The sequence below is a fragment of the Hippoglossus stenolepis genome, chromosome 3 (assembly GCF_022539355.2).
Source record: "Hippoglossus stenolepis isolate QCI-W04-F060 chromosome 3, HSTE1.2, whole genome shotgun sequence".
Taxonomy (NCBI): Eukaryota; Metazoa; Chordata; class Actinopteri; order Pleuronectiformes; family Pleuronectidae; genus Hippoglossus; species Hippoglossus stenolepis.
The window spans coordinates 28,739,368-28,760,603 of NC_061485.1; the positions used below are offsets into that span (position 1 = coordinate 28,739,368).

At 40.6% G+C, this 21,236-nt stretch overlaps 2 protein-coding genes across 2 annotated transcripts in view; one reads left to right on the plus strand and one right to left on the minus strand.

Moving 5' to 3' along the window:
* The window catches only part of LOC118104734 (copine-9-like), a 176,357-nt gene extending 167,099 nt beyond the window's left edge, over nt 1-9,258 (minus strand). The window contains exon 1 of the mRNA XM_035151826.2: nt 8,986-9,258. Coding sequence (XP_035007717.2) covers nt 8,986-9,062 — 77 coding nt within the window. The 5' untranslated portion in view covers nt 9,063-9,258. The remainder of the gene's footprint in view (nt 1-8,985) is intronic.
* Nucleotides 9,259-11,198: 1,940 nt separating this feature from the next.
* LOC118105020 (E3 ubiquitin-protein ligase TRIM39-like) lies at nt 11,199-14,835 on the plus strand. Its single transcript, XM_035152389.1, has 2 exons — nt 11,199-11,424; nt 13,415-14,835. Exons 1-2 carry the CDS (start codon nt 11,199-11,201, stop codon nt 14,575-14,577), a joined length of 1,389 nt encoding a protein of 462 aa, XP_035008280.1. The 3' UTR covers nt 14,578-14,835.
* Nucleotides 14,836-21,236: the final 6,401 nt, after the last annotated feature.

Genomic DNA, 21,236 nt, shown 5'->3' on the forward strand with positions numbered 1-21,236 from the left:
CAAGTTATATCCTCAAGGGGGCCCTCTACATTAAACAGAAACACTGCTATTAAATACTTGCGTGAAATCTGATTACAATCTCTCAGCAAAAAATATTTCATATTAATGTGATAACAAAACGCGGCAAAATTGTGGTCTAACTCATTTTCAGCAAATTAAAGTGACGACTGCAATCGCACAGTCACTTCTAAAATTATAATTATTATAAACTATCTTGTCTACAACATCCATTTCAGTCAATTCCCCGCATTAGGGAGCCATTTTTATACTTGGCCGCCCACCAGTCAGGGACACATGGTGGGTTAATATTGGGGTTAATAGGTGCTTTGCTCACAAGAAAGGAGAGGTCATTTATTTCCTGCTGCCTCATTTTAACGATCCAGTTGCAGACTGCAGGGTGCAGGCTGCCTAGAACGCTCAGCTTGTCTAATAGGATCCTGAGGAGAAGCGGCAGTTTGGGTGGCAGGCTGGCAGCCACTTACATAAGACAGAATTCAAACACAGGCCACTCTATCTGACTGCCTGTGTAACCAACATACACTGCACGCTGTCATCTGACAAATGCAACATGCTGACACTGCAGCCAAAACCTGAGTCATCTTCCGAACTGTTCTTTTTGTAAGGTGGTGCCTCCATATTGTCACTGAATACTCAAAATATCAGATTAGAGGTATGTGTTTACAGAGCAGAATATTGTTGTTATTTATTTTTCTAGAAAAGTACACATTGTGACAGCTATGGACCCAGAAACTGACCAGTTAAGTACAGAGGAAGCATCGTCACATGGGCTACTTCATCACAGAGCTCAGTCTGTGTTTGCTAATTGTCCAAGTATTGCTGCATGGATACTCGAATATGTTTTGGGAGTTGAACACCGGCAGCAGCACAGACTCCACAACTGCAGACACCGAGACAGGTCAGACAGATCATGGAGACAACAGCAAAGATTTTATAAAGACTACAGCCAAAGTTAGCCTAGCTGTCTCAACAACAGGCTGTAATCTTGACAGAGTCTTACTGAAGAGACGTATGTAGGTTATTAGACAAGCAGCAATGAGGGGTCAGGTCCAAGGAGGTGAGAGGTAGTATCTATCAGCTGGGTCTATCTTTTTTATAAAAACTAAAATAAATGGGTCCGGAATTTACCCAGAGTCTGCCTTTCACACATGCACAACACAGCGGGAGGTTCTCTGCACAGACACATACACAACAGCAACAAATCCTCCACATTATTCAGGCGAGAGGTGGAGCAGCTGTGTGCAGAGGCAGGAAGCAACGTATTCATTCTGCTCTGTAGATCACGTGATTTTCATGACAACACACAGACACCTGTGTCGGCTCTTATCACCACAAACTCTCTTGACATCTTCGTCACTCTCACATTCACACCTATAATCACCAGTTAACCGAACCCCAATCTGCATGTCTTTAGATTGATAATATGCCGGTCACAATGAAATTAGATGTTACAAAAAAAGAAAGTAAGAGGCAACTGTCTGGATCGTAGACTGTATATAAAAGATGGACAACACGACACCTCCCAAATCTGAATCATCTCGATCACCATCATAAACCCTGTCTCTGCCATGTTAGTAAATGGGACATGGACCTAAACATGACACGGGTAAAAAAAAAAAGGTAAATGTTAAATAAATTATTCTCAAATGTGTTCATTTTCCCAGTAAGTTTACTTTCAATTACTTATTTGATCCTGTAAAAAGGATTGTCATGATTGACATCTGAGACTGACTTGTGATTGGTCAAACAAGTAAATTGGCAGGACCTCAATACCACACCCCGATCACTACTGCACCAACTGGCATCAAAGGCGCAAGATGGTGGCAACTGTGTATGGGATATTTGAACTTCACATTTGTATAACAGGAGAAAAACACATGAGATGAGTAAATAACACATTCCTCCTCAGACAGATTTCATTAATTAGCATCAAAACCCTCCCACACTCAGTCCACTTCAGTCTGGTTTGCTGCTTGCCAGTAGTTTATTGTCGCCAACTAATAGTTTTAGTAACTTAATTATTAGAAGATCTTAAATATGAAAATATATGCTTACATCTGTGTTTAAATGCAATATAAGATGTAAAATTATTCAAGAATTTATTTGGCTTAAATTAAAAAATTCAGTTTAGTTAAACATTGTTAGTATTTTTCACAATTTAAAACAAATCATGTTCTTTCTTCAAGATCCAACTTAAAATCTGCCCAACATTGCATGTGCTTGTAACTGTACACATGTACAAACCAAATGTTTGAGTGTGTCCATCATATAAATATAGAGAGAGCACCTGAGTCCTATCATATAAAGTATATTAACAGTAATCCATGCTCTACCATGTTTTATGAAGAGCAAAGTCTTCTCTTTGCTTTATTTTGTTTAATTTACTTTAATAATGTTGTAAAACGTCTCCCTAAGATTTCTCCTCTTGTGCTCTCACTGGCTGCAGCTGTAGTCATTTGGGCCACAACACTTTTTCACTCTGCTGGAGCTAGACTCCCTGACTGATCCAGATATTTAGCCTGTTGGGCGTCTGCAATGCATCAGCGAGTCTCTTGGATCGTGTCTTTGAACTGTTCACAAACAGCGATGGAGCGCTGAGTTTCCCGTGCTGAGTAAACACCGATTTGACTCGAATCTCTGCTGCTTTTCTCGAAGATCTCTCTTAAAATTGTGTAGTGTAAATTGAGCACAGGACGAATAATGAAAGTGACACTTGTTGCAATGACAAACAACAGCATGGTCTCATTTCTCTCCAATTTTAAAGAAGTTTCAAACATATAAGGAGTCTCTACCTTTAGGTAAATGTAGAGACTCTAAAGTAAGACAAGATATAAATCAGTCACTCCATCCATCCATCATCTATACCACGTATACTTTGATGGTCACTGTTGGAGTGTGCTGTTTATTGAGTTTCAAAATTTGTGCACATTAAAAATAAAACTTTTAATCTGAACCTAGCTGACACTGGGTTAGGGGGGGGTACATCACTTCTTTACGTACAGAAGTTTTTTGTCATTTCATTTTGTTGAGTTGGGGCTACAGGAAAATCAGTGAACACAGTCCTGGTATATCATCTTCTATGTTTGAACAGTTTTGTATTTACACATTTATTATTTTTGTTGGTTTTAGTGTCTTGATGTAATCGAAATCTAATTATATACCTTGAATAACATTTTAAACTAACAATTTAGTAGCACTTAAATGGCACTTACTTATAGCACTTTGTAGTTTTGCTTTTTTGAAGAAATTGTACTTTCTTGATTCTTGTTGTTCTGGGTTTGTACCCTCATGGTTGCACTTATTGTAAGTCGCTTTGGATAAAAGCATCAGCTAAATGTAATGTAATTTGATGTAATTACATCTCCTAATGCAAATGAAGCACTCGTCAAAGTGAGACAGTTTCAGATCTTGATATAAATTGGAACAATGTCATTAATCAGCAGAGGCTTTTCCCTTCTTGCCTTGTAGTTTTCTAATTGCACTGCACAATGGGTCTCCCCTTCTATTTCTGTCCCACTGTGACGTCAAGCAGCTGTCACGTACAGTATAAAATATTTAAAGCAGATCTGACTTGATGCTGCTGCCTGTGTGTCTTAACATAATAATTCTGTACACAGACGCCATTCTTCCTCCCTCTCCCCTGACTCGTTTCCCTTTTCCACTCAGGTCTCTGATTTGAAAAGAAACCTCAGTGTCAAGCATCTGAGCCTAAATGGGAAAAAGAAACCACCTCATTAACACCTGCAGTGGTAATGCAGAGGCCTTTAGACATAAAGTCACATAATCACCTTCAGATAGCCTACTCTGACCGTTCATCAGCACTCATGCAGTAATGAGACTTGTGGCTAAATGAAAAAGTTTTAAAGACGCTGAGTAAGCAGTAAAGTGAGGATCAAAGGTTGGCTTGTTTGGGAAACTGCAGCTTTTCCGACGAGAAGGAAAAAGAAGATGAAGTTAATGTCGCAATATCAGAATCACACTTTGGCTTCGAGATTGTTTCTGTCATTTGAAATGTTTGTTTTCGTGGAACAGGCTCGGCTAGTGTGCCATTTTGAAAAATCTTCAATGCCATTAGAGAACTGTGAGTTAAGTTATATCCCATTCTAAGAGCTATTGTTCCCCTGGAAGAAGAGGACCGATGAGCTTGCCTTGTCAGCACTGGGAAAAGAAGGGAAAGCTAAATGGATGGCAGCTGGGTTTAGTTTTACTACCTCTTCCAGCATGGCATCACACTGTATACCTAAACAAATAAAATTTGTAATCCATATCATCATTTTGATACTATTTATGGTCAACATTCCCACATAAATGCAAGTTTCATATCAATTTGCAAGATATTCACAGGAAATGACAGTTATGATGATTTAGAACATGAACAAATGGTGCAGGACAGCACTGTTGACTGTTCTGAACCTGACTGGTAGGAATGTTCTGTTCTCTTGTCCTGTGCTGATGCTCCAGAGCTATTTCAGAATGATTCCTTGTCATTAGTGAGTCCTCCTCAAACAGTTCTACAATATACTGACACTTTTTATTGTTTGTGTGCAGAGTCTATGGTGCAGAGTGAAGTAAGAAAACTTTGCGTTCATCCTACCTGTTTTATCCACAATGAAGTTGTTGTGCACCCATGACAAACCAGATTCTGTTTTATTTTAATACAAACTGGATTTGCTTGATTGCTATTCACATGTATGAATTGTACAAGATTTAATGATTTAACAAGTGTATTTTTTTTTTCATACATTGCATGTTGGCCTATTTTATTATTATTTATGATTGGGGACAGATGTGTGTGTAGGAATGTGTATCTGTATGGATAATTTTTTTAGGTGCTGCACAACTAATTTTGTTATTATTTTGTGCAATGACAATGAAGTATTTTCGGATTTCTGATATATATATTTCAGAGGTCTGTTAAGGTCTGTTAAGCAATCAACACAATCTTTAGACCCAAGTTCACAGCTTATCAAAATGAAAGCTCTGTAATTTAGCTTAATATAAAGCACTACAGCAATGAAATGAATATTGTGCTTTTACTTTATAGACAAGTTGCTAAAGAGGAAGGGATTCTCTGAATGTTGCTGCAATGACAGAGATCAGCACCAGTGCCACCCGTCTATGTTACACCCTTATGGTGTAATAAAAAGAAACAAATCATCAAAATGTTCTAGCAGGGCAGTTTTGGGTCGCTTGCTGGCAGTTGGTTATTCGAGGACGTAGAAGAAGTCATGTTCAACTCGGTCCACAGACTGATATTTAAGGGCCCGCCCCCACTGACTGCATAGCGCTGTTTGCATATTTTTTTTAATTTCTATTAATATTGAACATATCTTGTGTCTTTATTGCACCAAATTCAACACTATACTTCCTCGGACACTTAACAATAGACATGCCAAGTGTGAAGCCGGTAAGATAAACAGTTCTTGAGATATGCGTTCCACAAGAGACAGACAGATATTTCTGGAATTAGTAGATAGATGTATGGAAGATAGAGAGATGGCAAGTATCACTAAATCAGCTCTTAAAGAATATTTGATTTACCCCATAGGGGCAGAATTAAATAAACAAGCTGGAAATCACACTTTAGTCATATTATGGCCTGATTTTGTTTCTAAGTCAAACATTTACATTTACACATAAAGCATTAAATTAGCAGCATGTCTGACGGACGTAAATGTGCAGGGTAGCTGTCACTCAGGATGTACAACAGGTGTTACCAGAACGTCGGTGGTCCAATTCCCGGCTGCTCCGGGCCACATATTCAAGTATCTTTTGGCAAGACCAAACAGCCAAATTGCTGCTGATGGCTGAGCCAGCAGTGTGTGAGAGGGATGTGTGATCGAGAATCTGTGTGTATAGGAGTCCTGTAAGAATGTGTGTGTGAATGGGTAACTGATTAATAAAGCAAAGCACTTTGAGTGGTCGCTAAGGCAATAGAAGCACTATATGAATGAAGTACATGCACCACATTCATATATTTCATAATTATCACTCTTACAGCCATTTATTTTCCAGAAAATAAATTCTTCATGAAAATAAAATACAAATTTCAATTTCTAGGCTCCAATACTGCTTCCCTTTATTAACTGTTGTTCTTTCTTGTTATATACATAGTTTTTATTTTTATTTTAGTAGTTTATTAACAAATGTCTCTCATACATCTTCCTACAAAACACAATATTTATTATGAGTAATACTGAACTCAATATGGAACACATTCATTTATCCCATAGACTGTAAAGATGGATTATGTGTCTCCACTTCCTCCTGTTGTACAAAGATGAAGCTACATTTTTCCAGATTCAAGTGATGCAAACTTGCACTTTTGACGTCATTTGGAGCCAGAATCTGCACAGTAGTGATCGGGGTGTGGAGCTGTGTTAGCAGGACCTCACTACCACAGCTCCACACCACGATCACTACTGTGCAGATTCTGGCTCCACTCCAATTGCTAGACAGTCTCAGCTGTCAATCATTACAACTAACCCCATTTTTACAGCATCAAATAATTAAAACCAAACCAAGTGGAAAAATTGACACTTGAACATACGTCAATGTAGTTTATGTTTTTCCCATCAAATGAGCTTTAGGGCAAGCAGCTAACCTGCGTATTATATAAAACCGCTTGATGCTCTAACTTTCACTTTTGCTGTCTTCAAACTTTTACCTTGTTTCCGAGAAGAGTCCATCAATCCCTGGCATGTGGTATAATGTTTTTGATATTTATTTCGAAAACTACAGAAGCCATGGAAGCTCTTTGTTGAATGATAAGTTAATATATAGTTTTTTTATTCTATAAAGTTTTTCTTTGTAAATTTATAACATCTGAGGTAAATGTTGATATTGCCAACAGTCAGTTATCTTTGCCCTCTGGCATAAGGCCTTTGCCTTTTCTGCATTACTTTAGCCTCTATTGCTCCTAGACAGAAAATGATGTTAGTTTCCAAATCAGTGTTTCGACCACAAATCAGAGTGTTGTTCACCTGCGTCTCCACTGCAGTCTAAAGACCAGGATTAGGCAATTTGGACTGCAACTCAGGAACAACTGATGGCAACAACAAGCTGTACCCCTCCAGTCCACCAGGCAGCGGTAATGCAAAACACTGAATAAAATCAGTCATGCTATGTAAATCCGTAGATTGGAGGAGAGTTACTGCTTTTGAGATGGGATTAATTAGTCAAATGCTAGACTAAAGTAGCATTGCTAACGCAAGGAAACATTTTACAAGGGATAACGGAGATTGACAGTGAGATGACTGAGACACGCTCCCACCATACAGGAGTGCTGGACAAATCGGGCATCTTCAGCGCTGCATGCCAGGTTCCTGATGTGGAAATGCAGCTCATGATGCCCAACAAGTGAACATGGTCATCGAAGACAGTGTTAAACAAATATTTTACATTGACTAGTGCAGCTTTAAGGATTATTTAAATTTTAATTATTTAAATTATTTATTTACCTAATCAGTAAATTACAGGGAAGGTGTTTCAAAACAAAAGCCTCACAGTGAATTCAATTGTACATTCACACCAAACGTGAAGCAAACGCAGCTTAACTTGCCCTCAGTGCAGGGTCACACAAACTCACACATTCACTTCCAGTGGCAAATCCACACTGTGGCTGCACGGAGTTCAACTTGGGTGAACTTTGACCAGAGATATTCACTTCACATTCAGATATGTGAGACATTGAGACATTTTTTAAGTGATGCCCAGTGTACATATAAAAATTTCATTCAATGAACCAGTTTATCCAGTGAGGTGTAATTATCAAGGAATAATAACGTGAATGTCTGTAGAATCTGTGTAACTATTTTCTCTCACCAGCCAGGAGGGTAGTTTGTAATGAAGTCTGAAGTGCTTAGATCAGTCAGTTACCTTTCAGTAAACAAACCAGCTCTATTACAGGCATCTCGGACAACATGATGATGCCTCACTCCACTGAGACGGAGCTGGACCCACCTGAGTGGACTACAGTCACTGTTACAAGGATTAATACACCTGCTTGAGAGAGGCCTGCTGGTTAACTGTGGCCGACCATCATCGCCATGACACTAACACAAACTAGTCAGCAATGAAGCCCTCACAGCAGTGTGACATTTAGCTTCTCATGCTCTTTAACAAAAGAAGAATCACTTCACCAAGTCGTAGTGAGATGATAATGGTGAGTTTCACTGGCTGTCTTTACTGAACCTCTCCTCTTCCTTTTATTGTGGTAATCTCCGTCTCCGGCAATGACTTCAATAATTCACCAAATAAATCTCAGAAACTATGCCATCACCTCAAATTAGACGTTTCCTGTCTGCAGCACTTATTTGATCAGGAATACAGTGTTGAGTCGCAGCTGTTTATCCGGTTCGTAATAAGAAGCATCTTTTTACTGAGGCATCGGCTGCAACAACCAACAGAAAAATAATCAAACTTAAAAACTTCCCCTCAATCAATTTATTAAACCTTTCATCTTTTATTATAGCTTGACTGAAAAAAGATATCCCAACAATCTTTTGTATGTTTACTCGCATTGACTTCTGTGTTCTGCTTTATAACCACTTTGAGTGATAGATATGAGTCCTGTTTGTCTTCCTCTCCTCGTCTGATCAGAGCTGTTCCAAACTGAGTCTACTCAGCGCATCCATGTGATGTGAGAGTTGCGCTCTCCAAAGCACTCAGAATAAATCCTGGTGCTGCTGGTTGCTGCGCCCCCACGCACTTCTACACCCACAACACATGCTAATTCTTCCTTAAGGAAAAAAGAGCTGGTCCGTGCACGGTAAAGACGCACAATGCTGACTGACAGCAGGAGGAAAAGTCTGATAATGAACAGAAACCGGCAGCAAATTACGCGCAGTGATATCAGAGGCTCTTAAACAAACTGACTTTAATATAAAACAGGTATAAATATCTTTATGCAAAAAATAACCTCAGTGCTTCACAAGTGAATGTTGTAAGAAGACGTTTGTTTCCTACCTGCAGGAGACGGTGACTTCAATCTTTGTAGCAGGTACGGTGGAGTTGAGTGGGTCGAAATCTCCTATTGTCGCCATGGCTCAGGCTTTCTATAATCACTCAATCTATCAATTAATCAATCAATCACTCAATCCTCGAAGTTTGCACTTATAGCACAGCTGTAAAAACCACTCTGTGCTGGCTCCACAGCTGGATGAGAGACTGAAGCAGCCGGAGCCGGTTGTAGTAATAGTTGCTGCTGACGGTGGCTGGAGCGCAGCGGAGGGTAAAGAGACATACCTGAGGACGAGAGAGGGGGAGGGACAGAGAGAGAGAGAGAGAGAGAGAGAGAGAGAGAGAGAGAGAGAGAGAGAGAGAGAGAGATTCTCTCACTCCCCTGCCTCTTATTTCTCTCCATCCATCGCCAGGTGGAGGCAGAGACCTCCTCCACTTCTTCTAGCTGCGCCTGGCCGCTACATACGGTCTGTGTATGGCGGGTGATTGGTGCCACAGGCGGAGGAGAGGCAGAAGCAACTGGAAACGGCTTCTACAGAACATGATACACATTAATTTCTGATTTACGTTGTACAAACATGTTTTATCAGCTAAGAAACCGTCAATTAAGAAACTTAACCAGAACACTGTAGTTGTGTAAAACATGGCACCAAAAAAAGCGTGGACTAAGTCTGGTTCACTGTGTCCATCACGATAGGAGCAAGGGAGGACAGACAATCGAAGCAGATCTGGGGCACCTTATTAAATTATGACAGCTCTGCCCCAATTTGACCATTTTGTATATTAAAATGGACAACATCAGAGCTCCAAATAAGTGAAGCCAAAACATCTTGATTGCCCCCTGGTGGCTGGCTGCAGTAGGGGTTATGAACTTTGACCTCTCCATGTTAGCAGATGGGACACTACATAGATTAAATCATTTTTCATAATGATGAGATAGTATTTTTTGTTTTACTTTGTTGCTTGAGGCTATAAAGACAGGGTGAAACACAATGATTGACAGCTGAGATTTGCTCATGATTAGTCAGAGGGGTGCATCAGTGGCTCCACTCCACAATCAATGAACAGGCTCTGGTCACTTTTCACAGTGGGAGGAACTGGAGATGCAACGTCTACCTTAATGTACAGTCATTGGTCAAAGACGTGAACTCTGTGGTTAAACCCTCAGTATAAATAAGGAAATTGCACTACACAAGTGTGGGGATAATACAGTGGACATCATGTCAATCAACAGTGTTAAATGCCTGAGAACACAGGGACACCTTTGACCAAAAGAGACCTTTGACCAAAAGAACCAAATTAAAAAGATATGTATATATCTATATCTAACATATCTATTCTCATTGGGTCTGACCAGTTTTGTTACACTGTTGTTAGTGGGCTTTCCATTTGTTTATAATAGATTCTGCTCTAAAAATGAGTTTTAGTATCAGTGTAACAGTGTATGTTCGGCCCAAATGATGCACAAAACTCAACAGAGTCAGTTGTAAATTACCTTTGATGCCGCTCTCAGAGATGACGGGAAAAGACAGGCAGGTGATCAGAGAGTTCAGGTCAAAATCAGGAGTGTCTGGAGATACAGACTCGACCGGAGGGCTCAGGCTGAATGAGCCAACACAGGGATCAGATGAGTAGATCGTGGAGCCGGAAAACAGCTTGGAATACACAGCAGGATAGAGCAGGCAGAAGAGCAGAGAGACTCTCACAGTGGTGTCAGGGATCTTCACAGAAAGGTACAGTCCAAGGGGGAAGAAACACAGGTTGACAGGTAAGAATGCCAAATAGCGAACCAGAATCACAGAAACAGATCTTATGGTCGGGAACAGAAGGCTGAGGTTTTTTCAGGGAATCAGGCAAGGCAGGTAAGACAGGGACATGCAGAGTCGGCAACGTGGAATCAGTCTGAGGATAAAAACTGGAGAGTCTGACACACCAGAGAAACTAGGAAACATCTGTTCCTCCCGGAAGAGACGCAGGCTGAAAACCAGACGATCACATTCACCTTCCAAACCAAACTAAACCAAACTAAACCAAACTAAACCAAACGTCCTGAGTGAGTCCAGCTACAGGAGAGAAGAGTCAAACTACAACCTGCCGATGCTCCACACACTGACCGTGAGTTTAACAAACACCTCGACTCAGAGGGGAAGTAAACCTCAGTGAAGTTCGTGGAGCTGTGACTGACTGACTGTCTGTTTTCAGCTTCACCTGGAGACTCAATGGCTTCCAGATCAGAAGAGGATCTCTGCTGTGCCGTCTGCCATGATGTCTTCAGAGATCCTGTCATTCTGTCATGTAGCCACAGCTTCTGTAAAGACTGTGTGAAGAGCTGGTGGAAAGACAAAGAAGTAAAAGAGTGTCCACTTTGTAAGAGAAGATCTTCAAAGCATGAACCACCTAACCTGGCGTTAAAGAACCTGTGTGAGACCTTCTTACAGGAGAGAGATCAGAGCTCTTCACATGCTCTCTGCAGTCTGCACTCAGAGAAACTCAGACTCTTCTGTCTGGACCATCAGCAGCCAGTGTGTGTCGTCTGCAACATTTTAATTCCTCCTAAATGCTGAAGGTGCATCAACTCCTGTTTGTGACCAACATAATAAAATATGTTCTGGGTCATGTTCTGCTTCATGTTGAACCATCTCCTGCTGCTGTGACACACACACGTTCAGTAGTAAAGTGTCTGCAGCCATCTTATTTCTGACCGCTCCGTCCTAATGGGGTCGTCCCCAGTGTGTGACTGCACATCAATCTACTGACTGAATGTTTCATCAACATGTTCGAACACAGACGCAGATTCACAGTAGAAATGTTTTGCATCCCAAACGCAGCAGCACGGAATACACACGTGTGAATGATCTGCAAACAAAGATGGAGGAACTCGGAGTTTGGTTTCAAAGGAAACGAGGGAAGCTTCAACGTGACCTTGTGTCTTTCTCCAACATCACAGGTTGATTATCTGCTGGAGGAAGTGATGGCTGCCTCTGTGACACACGAGGAACTGATGTGTCCCGAGCCGAGCCGAACCGAGCCGGGGGGGGTCAGTAGAAATGCTGCTGTCACAAACTCTGGTCTGGAGCTGGAGATCTACATTCAGGGTAAATTCAGTCAAACAATGTGATGACATCATTACTCTGTGGTGGAGTCTTAGTTAACTGTGATTACATTTCACACAGAATCACACTTTACCTCATTGTAATGTTTCTTGTCTCACATCGTTTGGTTAAAGAGCAAACTAAGCATCCGCTTGCTAGTTAGCATTAGCTACGTTAGCATTAGCCTTGTTAGCTAACATTACCCACTAGCCACCATTCTTGAGGCCGTTAAAGTGAAGGTCATGGCCGACACACAATTCAACAAATTATAAAGTACATGCTGAATTAGTGACGTTCTCCATGTTTCATCTACAAACAGGCCAAGTGTTATAGTATGATTAATTAAACACAATCACAAGTATCACTGATATTATTTTCTATATATTTAGTGTTAGATGTTAAACATATTGTGGGAGAACAGCAAATGAATATTCTATTATAATGAGATTATTTATAATGTTATATATTACAAATATATTCATAATAATTATCAGAGTGATGCTGATACAGATTTGTGCGAAATGAACGTGTCCGGAAGTTGAAACTATCACTTCAGATCCTGGACGAGCGTGAAGGTCTGACCTGCAGTCTAACTTATGAATGTAAGTTAACTAATGTATACAGTGTATAGACAGTAAAGATATGTGCAGTGTAAGAATATGTATAGTGAATGTATTTCACATGCACCGTTGATATTGCACAGGCAGATGAATCTGGCACAGTTAAGAGTTAAAGTGTTAGAGTGCAGTCCATAAGGGTGGTGCATAGTTTTTACTGGCAGCAGAGCTGCTTGTACATTTGTTTCAGGTTGTACAGGTTTTGTCATCCAGCATCTCAAGCTCCACCCTCTCCTGACACACCAGAGAAACCAGGAAACATCTGTTCCTCCCGGAAGAGACGCAGGCTGAAAACCAAACGATCACATTCACCTTCCAAACCAAACTAGACCAAACGTCCTGAGTGAGTCCAGCTACAGGAGAGAAGAGTCAAACTACAACCTGCCGATGCTCCACACACTGACCGTGAGTTTAACAAACACCTCGACTCAGAGGGGAAGTAAACCTCAGTGAAGTTCGTGGAGCTGTGACTGACTGACTGTCTGTTTTCAGCTTCACCTGGAGACTCAATGGCTTCCAGATCAGAAGAGGATCTCTGCTGTGCCGTCTGCCGTGATGTCTTCAGAGATCCTGTCGTTCTGTCATGTAGCCACAGCTTCTGTAAAGACTGTGTGAAGAGCTGGTGGAAAGACAAAGAAGTAAAAGTGTGTCCACTTTGTAAGAGAAGATCTTCAAAGTGGGAACCACCTAACCTGGCGTTAAAGAACCTGTGTGAGACCTTCTTACAGGAGAGAGATCAGAGCTCTTCACATGCTCTCTGCAGTCTGCACTCAGAGAAACTCAGACTCTTCTGTCTGGACCATCAGCAGCCAGTGTGTCTCGTCTGCAGAGATTCAGAAAAACACACCGACCACAGATTCAGACCCATCGATGAAGCTGCACAACAACACAAGAAGCAGCTTCAGGAAACTCTGGAGCCCTTGAAGGAGAAGTTACAGTGTTTTGAACGTGTTAAAGTAAAGTTTGAACAAACAGCAGAACACATTAAGGTCCAGGCCGGACTCACAGAGACGCAGATCAAGGAGCAGTTTGAAAAGCTTCATCAGTTACTGGAGGAGGAGGAGGAGGTCAGGATGGCTGCGATGAGGGAGGAAGAGGAGCAGAAGAGTCGGATGATGAAGGAGAAGATTGAGGCTCTGAGCAGAGACATAACGGCTCTTTCAGACACAATCAGAACCACAGAGGACGAGCTGAGAGCTGAAGACGTCGCGTTCCTGCTCAACTACAAGGCTGCAGTGGAACGAGTCCAGCAGCGCTCCCTGCTGGATGATCCACAGCTGGCCTCAGGAGCTCTGATAGACGAGGCCAAACATCTTGGCAACCTGAGCTTCAACATCTGGAACAAGATGAAGGACGTGGTCTCCTACAGTCCTGTGGTTCTGGACCCAAACTCTGCTCATCCAGAACTCGTCCTGTCTGAAGATCTGACCAGTTTGAGAGGAGGAAAGAAACAGAAGCTTCCTGACAATCCAGAGAGGTTTGATCATTACACCTTAGTCCTGGGATCTGAGGGTTTTAACTCAGGGACTCACAGCTGGGACGTCCTGGTTGGAGACAGTACACACTGGTCACTGGGTGTAAGAGCAGAGCCTGTCCAGAGGAAGGGAGACAAACCGTCTGGATACTGGAGAATAGGGTTCTATGAAGGGGAATACTCAGCATGGTCACCATCAGCATTATCTGTTCTCTCTGTGCAGAAGATCCAGAGGATCAGAGTGAAACTGGACTGGAACAGAGGAGAACTGTCGTTCTCTGACCCTGATACTAACACACACATTCACACCTTCACACACACTTTCACTCAGAAGATGTTTCCATTCTTTAACACTGGAGGTCACTTGAAGCTGTTACCTGTGAATGTCTCTGTGACGCTGGATCAGAGCAGTTAGAGATAAAGATTTTATTCATCATGTTTATTTCTTCAAAAGAAATCTGCTGAATTTAAATGTTAAACTCGTTATTCTAAACCTTTGTTTATTTCTCCTTTTACTTCTCAGTCGTTTTTATTTCTACTGTCGTCTTTTCCACGTCTGTAAAAAGATTTCATTATTTTCTGATCTTTATCTTTGGTTTGTTTTTTATTTTCATGGAAAATGTTTTCTATCATTTAGATTTTGTGTGGATCCATGAAGTCTAGCAAACTGATGAAGATCCACATAAAAACACATTTATCAATAACATCTGATCATTGTTCACATTCAACAAACTTTATTAAAACTCACACATGAGACATGATTCATGTTTAATCACATAAAGTCTGTTCACATATGAAATAATCCAACATATATGAACATTTGTCTGTTTGATGTGATGAAGCCAAAATGATTCTGTCTGTAAAAGTGTTTATTCAACAGCAGCCTAGTGATGTGATTTTAATATTGTGATCAAAATAATAAAAACTATGAAACAGAAACAGAGTTCTGACCTTTTTTAAGTTGAAATGTAAATATAACATTGTCTGTCATTAAGTAGGATTCAACACTCAGATAGTTTCAGGTTTTTAAATTGAGTTATATATACGTTTATTCATGAATTATTACTTTTTTAAATGCTGGGACCTAATAGTTGTGAACAATAGTTGGGCCTACATGTGAAGCCAAAGCCTGCAACCACATGTCTTCTTTGTTCTGGGGACAAAGACGAGCTTCCAGAACTCAGTCTCCCAGGGTGCTTCAACTTCACACCTAGGTGTGAACCTGCCCCTGGACACAACTTTCAACCCCTATTGGTCACTGTGCGCCCCACGACCCATGAGGTCACCAGGACAATAAAAGCCCAGTTCCCCCTCTTTTCTACTGACCTCTGCAGGAGGAGTAGGTACCTCTCCCTGCTCCAGCTCTTTTGACCTCCAAGCAGGCCTGCCTGAAGCAGACTGCTAAAACCTTCCAAAAGGCAGGGACACAAGAGCCTGCCTAAGAACTTCAGCACAAGCAATTGTCCACGACACAAAGTCTGACCAGCAGATGCACAACAACAGGAGCCACAACCAGCAAGACCACATCACTGGACTTTAAACAGCACCTCAAAAAGGACCTTTCCCCCTTTTCATGAACTGGTAACATAACTGGGCTAATTACACTAGGCCTATGCACAGGACTGTTCAATTCTATTCATCTGATGTTTTATAAATTGGATTTGTGTTGTTGTGATATTTGGTAATACGTTATTTGAAAGCTAATGTTAGTTCTGTGAAGCTCTTCAGAGAATCAGACTCTTTCTTTACATGTAACTAACTACTTCCTCTGACCCGGCACCAACACCTCACACACTCTTCTCCCCAAACACACACATGTGATCTCAGCCCCATGATCCCAACACTCCAGGGGGTCTTTTGTCTTCATAGTGGCCAGCCGCCATTTTGAAACCACACTTTGTAACTCACTCACTCACACACACACACACACACACACACACACACGTATACTCACATTCACATGTATATAGTAAGTTCACTTAGTTAGTTTGTGTGATTATATTTGTATTATTTTCATAATGTTTTTCTTAAACACAAATGTCATCATTAATATTGCATAAGTGTGAAGTTTTCCAACCTCTGAACTCCATATCCTTCATCTTTACTAACTACTGACGTGGTCATTTTGGTTAAAGTTAATAATTTAATTATTCATCAAAGTTCCAAATTTGTAGTTAGTACTTTAATGAGACTTAATCAATAAATTGGCTCTTTTCCTTCCTTTGAAGGCTGGTGCCCCGAGGTAGCTTTAATGTAAACTAAAGTTATTATTTAATATTAATATTAAATATGTTTCTGACAGCCACATTTATTGAATGCCCAAAGTCACACCATATAATGCTGTCACACTTTAGGTATAATAAGCACAACAAAATGTAAAATCATTTGATGATGTCATATTTTTTACTTCACTCACACACAAATTAAGCAAACTTGAGCTGATTTGAATTTATAAAACCCTATTTTCATTTTCTGACATTGTTTCCATTTGTTTGCATTTGCTTCTTTCTCTTTAATGCGATTTATTTGGAAATAAAAAGGTATAAAAATAACTAAAGACTTATTAAAAAAGAAATAATTATCTCAATTATAAATAAAGATTTGTGCACATAAAAATAATTATCAACTTAAAGTGACCTCTTTTGGGATCATAATAAAGATATGTTCTCAAACTGAACTCATGAACTTAATTATAGATAAACACTTCTTCACAAAAAATAAATCATTAACTTAATTTTAAATAAAAGATTAGCTCAAAATACAATACAACTTAAAATATCTTCTTTAAGGATCGAAAAGAATACTGATCTTAAATTTACAAACTGTCAACACTGAAGATTACATTGTTGCATTGAACTGAGTGAGTGCTTTTGCATTTACATTTTAGTGAGAAACTTGTGCTTGTGCTTCACTGAGGATCTTTGTCAGTCTTGGTGGCAGGGAAGCAACTGCTGTGATCAAGCTCTTCTCCAGGCACAGTCTGTTTCTTTGCTTTGTTTTGATCACAGTCATTGCAGAGAAGGAGGAGCTGCTCCAAAGCTTTCTGTCCCAGGTGAGGGTGCTCCTGCTTCACACACACCCAAAACTGTGTGAGTGTGGATGTGGCAAACTTCATCTGGAGGCCACGGTCAGATGACACTTCCAGGAGTTTTTCCTGATAAGTGACAGGTAGCTTGTTTCCGTTTGCTTTGGGGAGGCTGAAAACATCAGTTAAAGTCTCGACCATCTTTCGGGGGATATGCTACACAAAGCCTTGGGTGGGTGGCAACTTGTGGACGTAAATCCCATTAAAACATATTCTTGTGAATACTGACGGAATTTTGCCGGCTCTGGTTTCGCCTTCTTTGGCACTTGTCCCTCCGTGTTTTCAGCGGCATTGCTGCTACGCTTCAACCACGACTCCATTGTTTGAGTTTTCAAGGCGGCAGTGATGACAGGTGACGACAGGTGGCGTGTGCCAGGTTGGGTCAAACCATCCTGGTATGGGGGAGACTCGGGGGTTTTTAGGATAATGAAATTGAATAGCCTACTGAATATAAAATTCAGTTCATGAACTTACACTTATATTTTATTGAATATTTATTAAATAACAAATTTTAAAGGATTTTTGAATGGATGCTAATTTTAAATATATATTTAAAAAATCTCACGTACCCCCTGGAGTGCCTTCACGTACCCCCAGGGGTACGTGTACCCCCATTTGAGAACCACTGCTCTAAGGATACTTCAGCTAAGAATAAGTTTAATAAAGTAGCACATCTCCGACTTACTTACCAATTTATTTTAATATCCTCACAATCACACAATTGTTAAATACTCAACATTTCACACAGAACAATGGTCTTGTTTAGTATTCACTAGGTTTATCACAAGAGCAGCAACAACAAAGGAAACTATGCCACAATGTGGAGGTTTTTTATGCTACTATAGTTTCTTTAAAAACTATACTATAGTATCGTTGTTCTGCAGCTGCTGTAGCACTTTGGCCCAAGACAAATTTCCCTATGGGACAATAAATATTTTGAATAACGCACACACACAATAACTGATGGTGACAAGGACTTAGTTTCAGTGTACCTACAATTCCCTCCTTTCACATTATAGGGAGGGATGTCTGTATTCTGTACAGATAAAGATCTATCAGCAAACAACAAACTATTAGAATAAGTAGTTATTAGGTGAGGAGCCTACAATCAAAATGATGCAGTTACTGTTTAAGGCAGGACACTATAGGCAAAAACACAGTTTTTTTCATGTACTGGTCAATTTTGAGATTTTGGTCTGTTTTGCTTCCATGTCTTCTTTCCTAATCTGGATATTTAAATATAACATTTTAGGGGAAAACCCTATCTTGGTGTATGTCATTAACTGGGGATGTTACTGTATGTGGTGTTATGTTTTAGTTATTTTTTTTAAATCCTACTGACCTGCAGGGCCAATTGGCAAATGTATGCAAATCAGCACATTTCATATAGGTAACGGGCACCTAATTTGCATAACAAGGTGGCAATTGTGATGACATCATTAGATACAAATGTTACGGTATTCACGTGTAGTGTCTCCCCTTAAGTACAGTACAGTCGTTATGCCCTAACTAATTACATTAGCTAGTAGCTCATGCGTTCACATTAGCATGAAACAAGTTAACTATATTTGTTTTTGTCTTTTGGCTAATTAGCTGTAAACTGGAGGCACTGGCAGCTTAGTCCTTTGTTCATCACCACTCAGCTCCACACCAGAGAAGAAAAACCACTACAGCTGGGACAGGAGCTGGGAGGTGGGAGGGGCTGCCTGTGTGATGTGACTGTGATGACTGTGTGCTCACTAGAGGTGTGCACCTTCACTAGCCTCACGATTCGATTACAATTCAGCAGTCAACTACTCAAATGTACAACAATGTATCTTGATGCATTTCAATGTATCACATCCACAATTCCCTTTATTAGTGCACAGAGCTGCTTTTTCATCAGTTAATATCAGTTAATAAAATCAGTCAGATATGAACCCCCTTTTTATTTAGAAAACGTATTATAGACTGTTACTGTTATTAAAAGTGTGCTGTCATTTACAAAATAAGGTTTTCAATTCAAAAATCAGACTACAACAGTAAGTGAACGATGGTGGTCAGTGATCTCCACGCTGATTTGACATTCATTCAGTTTAGACTTGTGTGCTGCACCTATAGACTTAAAAGGACAAACTCAGATTACAGCCTTTCCTGTATCAAGGTGGCCCCGCCTGGCCCCCCCTTGGCAGCGCCACTGCACTGAGGCGCATTACTCCACTGGTCAACAAGTGACTCTGCTCCTCTGATGTTTTCTTATCATCACACTTAGAACTGATCCTTATAACAACCTGCATTTCATATTCATATTCATGTTCCTGGATAAACGGGACTTCGCTTCTTCTGCAACAATGAAGTTAAAACACTGTGTCATAGTCTGAGGGAAGAACCTCTGTCTGCAGGAGTATGTGTACGTGGTTTCCTGTACTTATTGCTTTGTGAGGACCACTTTAAGCATAGACCCTACAGAATGAGGACATTTTTTAAAAGTGAGGACATATTGGCCGGTCCTCACTTTGAATGAAGAATAATAGAATAAGGTTAGGGTTAGGCATTTCATTTGAATGGTTAAGGTTAGGGTAAGGGGCTAGGGAATATATTATGCAAATGAGTGTCCTCACTAAGAGTGAAGTACAAACGTGTGTGTGTGTGTCTGTGTGTCTGCTCATATCTGTTGCTCTTCACACACAAACTGATAATCACATGTATTTAGTTATTAATCGATGTAGGATCATGACTCCAGAACGTTCTGGTCCCATTAACCCTAATGTCCTGTTATGTTACATCTCATGTTGTGTAGCAGGTTTAAAAATGTGTCTCAGAAACTCTGGAGCGAATCAAACAAACACAAAGTAAATGTCAGTCCTGTAAGTGTCCTAATAACTTGTGATCAGTGCTGGTGTTTATTGGTAAAGTGAGAAGTGAGCAGAGGGTCAGAGGGGGAGTGAGGAGGAAGCAGACTCCGACTGAGACTCTGACACAGGACAACAGGATCTTTAATGTGCGTCTGTCTCTGGAGCAGTGGTGTTATAATTTTTCAGCGGAGTCGACTTCTCCGTCGCAATGCAAGAATCGATGTTTTTTATATATTTCAACAAACTTGTTTGACAGGGAAGCTGTGTGCAAACAGCAATATAATATTCTTTTTTTTTTTTTTTTAAAAGCACCCCAGAAAAATAGAACTTTCTCTCGAGGAAGAAAAAGGGCAGGGGCTCAAGCCCCTTCTGATGTCTATGTATGCACGTGCCAGCCTTACAGTCTTTCAACTGATCGTAAAGTATTATGGCATGATGAAATGTTTGTCATTAATACAATGTAGTAAAAAAAAAGAAAAAGAAGAGTGGGCTGACTGAAAATGCAAGAAACTAAAAGGGGGACAGGAGGAAGGGGGGTGGAGAAAGTTTGATGAGCATAAACGGAAGAGGAAAGAAGTTGGAAGAGGACAGCAGGGAGAGAAGACGACTGTGTGCAAAGAGGAGGACAAAGTGTTCAAATCTAGAAACAAGAGGGAAATAGAGAAGGAAAGCAGGAGGACAACTGGACAGAAAAACTAAATGTAGAGAAGGTGGGAACCCTGACACAACTCCCTCGTGGCATAATCACCTCTCCTACATTTCTAAGCCCATAAGCATTAACAGTAATTCCAGCCCATCATCAGCCATTTGATATTTCAGGAATTGATAATTCATTAACACCAGAAACATTTTAGAGTGAGCCAACAGGAACATGTACTGTTCAGGTTCCAGTGATCATCTGACCTGCTGCAGTGGTGTGATTGGCCGGCCTTGATGTTTGAACTACTTTTCCTTCCAGGGAAAGGCTCTCCCACCCACGACCTGACTATTACCTTTGACAACTCTGTGTTAGTCCCCACCCAGACTGCTAGGAACCTGGGTGTGACAGTCGACAGTCAACTCTCCCTTACTGCCAACATTACTGCAACAACCCGTTCCTGTAGATACATGCTGCACAACATCAGGAGAATACGTCCCCTTCTCACTCAGAAGGCG